This window comes from Geospiza fortis, unplaced genomic scaffold, assembly GCF_000277835.1.
Source record: "Geospiza fortis unplaced genomic scaffold, GeoFor_1.0 scaffold31, whole genome shotgun sequence".
In the NCBI taxonomy this organism is placed as follows: domain Eukaryota; kingdom Metazoa; phylum Chordata; class Aves; order Passeriformes; family Thraupidae; genus Geospiza; species Geospiza fortis.
The window spans coordinates 1,267,068-1,272,426 of NW_005054483.1; the positions used below are offsets into that span (position 1 = coordinate 1,267,068).

The window sequence follows — 5,359 nt, forward strand, 5'->3', positions numbered from 1 at the left end:
GATCCTCACGGGGGGTGGCACTGTGCCAGAAAGCACAGCAGGAGTCACACGAGCTGATATGTGATCCTGCTCCCTAGAAAGCATTGTTATAATGATATTATTAAGTACACTCCATAATATTTCAACCCAGCAAGGAAGAAGCACATGAAATAACTACCCCAGAAGCAAGAGATGCCACTCTTCTGCAAGGATAAGAGGCAGTGGGAATTGCTGGTGGGTGTGACCTCCCACTCAGAGCAGGGCAGCAGCCCATCCTCCTCTATCAATGATAATCTCAGAGCCCCAGAAATCACAAGGCAGTGTTTGCCAAGGCAGCTCTGCTTGCGGGAAGTAAAACACAATGGCTCTGTCAACACGTGGATGTGTTTGGATATCCAACGTGTCAGTGGGGAGGGAGCTCTGCTTGTGCCTCTCCCCCCAGCACAGCTCCCTACAGCCCACCAGGGAACAGCCCTGCCCTCCCTCCCTGCTCTGGCCTCCGTGTGGGCACGGTGCTGCACAGCACAGCAAAACCTCCTGTGAGATCCTCTGACAGCACCTGAGACCTCCAGGGACTGCCTGCTCTGCCAGTCTGGATCAGACAGAGCAGGGAAATCAGTGCTGGGCAGATCCTGCCCATCCAAAGGCAGCACCTGAGGCAGCAGTGCAGGGACCTGACTGTGCTGCAGGAATCTCACCTGGACAGGCACAGACACTGCCAGAGCTGCTCAGGGCAGCTGGGGGAAACAAAGGAAATGCTTAGAGGAAATTGAACACCATGTTTGTCACCTGCACAGCACAGAGACCCAGCCCCGTGGCCCTTCCCCATAAACTCCTGGAATAAAGGGGGTGGTAGGAAGCTGGGGTGGGCCAATGGTGGAGTGGGGCCCAGGTAACCTCCTGCTGCTGCTGCTCTATGGATCCTTACTATGGAGAGGGTGCTTGATCCTCATGTACACCCTGGGGCCCTGGTAACCTTCTGCTGCTGTATGGATCCTTGGCTATGGAGAGGGTGTTTGATCCTCATGACCACACTGGAAGCTTAAATGCAGAACTTGTTTTTCCTGGAAACAGGACACTCCAACTGAAACAATGAAAAATCCCATAATCAGAGCCTCAGGCATGACACAGGCTGGAAGCCAAAGCTGGACAGTAAATTCAGAACCTGCATAGCACCTCGATAGGCTCAGCACCAACATGTGCTGCTGAAAGGGGCTGTGAGTCTCTGTCTGGAGGAGTTTCTCTGCTGCTGGAACGTGCAGAACTCTGTGTTGTACCCAGGAGTTCTGATTCTGATAGTTGAGCACAACTACAGCAAAGTCTCTAATCCTTTTGAAATATACAGAAATCCAGCTCTGAGGCCAGCTCATGCTACCAAGCTGTTTAATTTATAACCTCTCTAAGGATCAGTTATAATGTGAGAATGAGAGCAAAAGGCCAATCTTTTAGCTTAAATTGCACTATTATCACTCGGCTCCCATTCAGAGGGCAAAGACTAATCTGCCATGACAACTTCTGCAAAACAACAGACTGAAGTATGCCTGAACTGTGGACTTCCTTAGAAGCTTGGTACTTTCAAGACATATGGAAAATACCAGCTCCCTTTACTACTCCACAGAAACACATCCATTTACTTTATAAACGTTAACTTCATAGTACCTTAAAGTTTACACCAATCACTTGCCCATTAAAAGAATCTCTCCCCTTCCCTCCTTTCACCTCAGCTGTTACAATTTCCCTCATTTCCATTTTCCCATTCTTCCATTTTCCAATTCTTGTTATTCTTTTCTTATCCATAGCCCCCTTGCTATTTTCCCTCATCTATATTACTGATGGCATGTTCACCAGAAGATACTAAAACAGATAAATATGAAATCTAGGGACAAAAATTCCTGCCCTGGTTTCACAGACCCCTAAGATAACAGACCATAATACAATACAAATTTCCCTCCACACTGATGTTTTCTAGAAGAGAGCAGATGTAAAAGTAAAACCTAAAACTTTAAAAAGAGGACAAAGCACAACAAGCATCAAGAGACACTGCCAGGAAGAAAAACCCTTGGATTGCAGCACAGAGTGTCACTGGACAGAATAAAGAAAACACAAAATCACACTTTTACAGTTGTTCATTCAGCCAAGAGCTCCAAACCTGAAATGGTTGAGCAGTTGTGAGAGCAATATTGTAAAAGGGCATTTCTTTTCTTTAGGCCAGTGTAGAATGGAAGAAACTGTAGAAGTTTCACTTACTGAGATCTTTGTGAAAACATAAATGATGAGGGACAGCACGGACAGGTAGACCTGGATCCGTTTCCCACCGAAACGCTTCCTCAGGTACTCTGGCATTGTCACCACCTGGGGAGGCAGAGAAGCTTTCAGATAATGGGGAACAGCTGCAAATCAAACTAGAGGAAGACTTTTGGTACTCAGATACTCTGAGAGTGCAGCACAAAATTAGGAGACCATAACTGCAGTTTGAAGGAAGAGCAGCTCCAGGAATCAAAGGAGAACAAGGAGAGAGCACCAAGTACTTCTCAGCTCAGGTCTTAGAACAGAGAATCCTCATTTTTCAAGTACACAGATATAACAAAGTGCTGCTCTGGCACACTGGGACCTCGTGCCATTCATAATGAGTTTGCTGTACTCCAGCCCTGAGCTGCAGAAATGAGCAGCAAAGACAAATGTAATCTAGTGCTTTGACAAATGTAATGTAGTGCTTTGACTTACCCCAGCCTTGATGTAGATGGGTACAAAGATCCATCCTAGAACCACCACAAATATCAGAGCCTGCAGCCAAGACAAGATGAGCTGAATTAGCTCCTGTCTCTAGACACTGCTCCCAAAACCATTTATCAGAGCCAACAGCAGAAATCACAAAAACCTGGGTACTGCAGGGGTGTGGGGGGAGGAGGTTCTGCTCTGTCCTTTGATTTACAGTTGAAAATTTGGGGATGGAATCTTGGCTAAAAACTTCATCAGGTATAATGGAGCCTGGGTTCCATGCTAGCTGTCCCAAAGAAGCACACATGATTATGCATTTTCTACAAAACCAGCTGATTTCTCCTCACAGGATTGCCCTCTGGAATTGAATCTCAGCTCCACCAGTGGCACCAGTCTATCCCAGCTCTCTTCAGAGCAAGCCCAGCAGGGGTGAATACTTTACAACAATTTCACAGACTGTACAGGATGCACCACAGGCAATTTGTAAAATATTTTGTATTGTTATATTACAATTTAATAATATATTGTGTGTGTCCATGTGTATTCTGTGAACTACTGATCTTACTTCTGGCAGATGCCACAGTTTTCTGACTTCAATGGCTGGAATGCTGTCCAATATCGAGCTGTACATACTTAAATCAACAAATACAAAACAAATTCCTGCCCTCAGAGCTGCACTCTGTATTTATTTTGTCCACAGGGCTTAGAGGGCTTTTAAACTATATCTTTTAAGTTCTGCCCTTAGGTCAAAACTGTAAGATGGACAAGAAATATTGGGTCAGCTTCTGCTGTCATTCTGATACAAAATAGAAATAATTTGAATGGAACAGGGATACACAAGGATGACAACAGTCAAACTTGGTATTACTTTCATTATTTCTGTTATGTGTGTTAGCTGTGCCACTGTAAGTCATGAACTCTGCAGTTGTGTCTGCTCAAACACCCCCAGACCTATTGCTGCTTCCCAAGCAACCACGGCTGTTCACTGTGTGCTGAGACTGGTCCAGCAGGAACCTCGCAGCAGATGAAGTGTTAGAGATGTTTGAAGAAGGATATGGACCCTAGAGATTTGTGTTCTGTTTTGATTTGCTTTGTTCTGCTGGAAAAAGAAGGAGAATCAGGTCTGCCATAGGCCTGATATAATCAAAAAGAGGGAGCTGACAGATAAACTGCACACCTCAGTTCATGTTAAGCTTTGTCCTTCTCCTTAAACATTTATATCATACCAGCACTTGATTATTTGCACCAGCCATTCACTTGCTAAGGAACACAAGCCAAATCCCCCAGGGAGGGAGGATTCTTTCGCTGCTCAGAAGTAAACGCAGGGAAATATCGACCTGTGGAGGCTCATTCAGCCCTTTGTGTCATGGCTAATTCCCTCCCCGAGGGTGAATTAGGCACAAGAACGACATTGTCAGCCGCACCCTCATGGCTGACAGCACAAGGAAATGGACGCCGTGGTTCAGGGGAATCTCCGTTCACACTGACCCTGCTACTCCGGGAAGCTCATTTATCTATCAGTGATATATACAACGATATATGACAGCTCTACCCTGTACTGGAACCCTGAGCAAAACATGAGCATAATTACAGGAAGGAGAAGGTAAAGAGGAAACGATTTCTGGAATGCAGGTGCTTGTGCAGGATGTTCAAAATTCCTTACAGCCTGTGAAGAAATCAAAGCCTCTTCAATAATTTTACATAGCAAAATGCTGCAAAAATTACCATGGATTACCTGATAAATCCTTCCCAGCATCCTGCAGTCTGAAAATGTTGTTTACAAATGCTTTAAAAGTAATAAAAATATATGCATAGAGTAGAAAATCCACCAACTTCTTTGGTTCAAATGCTCTCTAAAAAGCCTCAGCTGAAAAGTGTCACCTTTTCCAGTGGCTTAGACAGGTTAAATACTAGATTACATTGGCTCTTACTGGTCCGTGCAGAAAACAAGTGTTGCCAAGCACAAACTTTGACCATCCTAAATTACAAGGCAATGTTATTTTGATTAAGCTCTGCAGATAACCCAGATGTCACAAGTATTTCCCTGACATATATGCCACTTACATTCCACTCATATCCTCCAATGGCAATTCCTCCAGCTGCTGCTGTTCCTGCTATTCCCACAAAGTGCCCACTGCCAATGTTGCTGGCAAACAGAGAAGCACCAATCTGCAAAGAGAAAAAAAACAAAAATTGGCTCTTATGTTCATGGGAATTGCTGAAAAATCCCCTTCATTTGGCACACTGAACTCGTGCCTGTCTGTGGTGGTGCTGATGACAATGACTGACAATCAATTCCTTGATAGATTTCAGGACTCCCACTGAAACCAGAGCCCCCAGCATCACATCCACAGTAGTGAGGGAGAATAGGATGGTGAGTCAAATATCAGTTGAGTCAAAAAATATATTACACCAATACAGATTTTAAAATGTTTGCAAAACGTGCCAAACTGGCATGGGAGTGATATCCAGGCAATCAGGGAAGAAAGCTGTGATCTTCCTTGTTCAAGGAGGAAATGAGCAGGGCATCCCCACCTGTCAGACCTGCACTCCCTGTTCCATTTTGCACAGCCTGTGCATCCACATGTGCCCCTGGTGAGAGCTGGACTGGTTCACTTTTAGCCAACAGGTATTTGATTACTGAATAAAATTCTGAAAGCTG

The 5,359-nt window shown here is 44.9% G+C and overlaps 1 protein-coding gene across 2 annotated transcripts in view; it reads right to left on the reverse strand.

Moving 5' to 3' along the window:
* The window catches only part of SLC5A1 (solute carrier family 5 member 1), a 25,159-nt gene that overhangs the window by 10,252 nt on the left and 9,548 nt on the right, over positions 1-5,359 (reverse strand). For both annotated transcript variants that reach the window (XM_005428437.2, XM_014310098.1), the window contains exons 3-5: positions 4,762-4,866; positions 2,704-2,763; positions 2,227-2,331 (exon numbers count right to left, since the gene is read on the reverse strand). In XM_005428437.2, the coding sequence (XP_005428494.1) occupies positions 2,227-2,331; positions 2,704-2,763; positions 4,762-4,866 (270 nt within the window). The remainder of the gene's footprint in view (positions 1-2,226; positions 2,332-2,703; positions 2,764-4,761; positions 4,867-5,359) is intronic.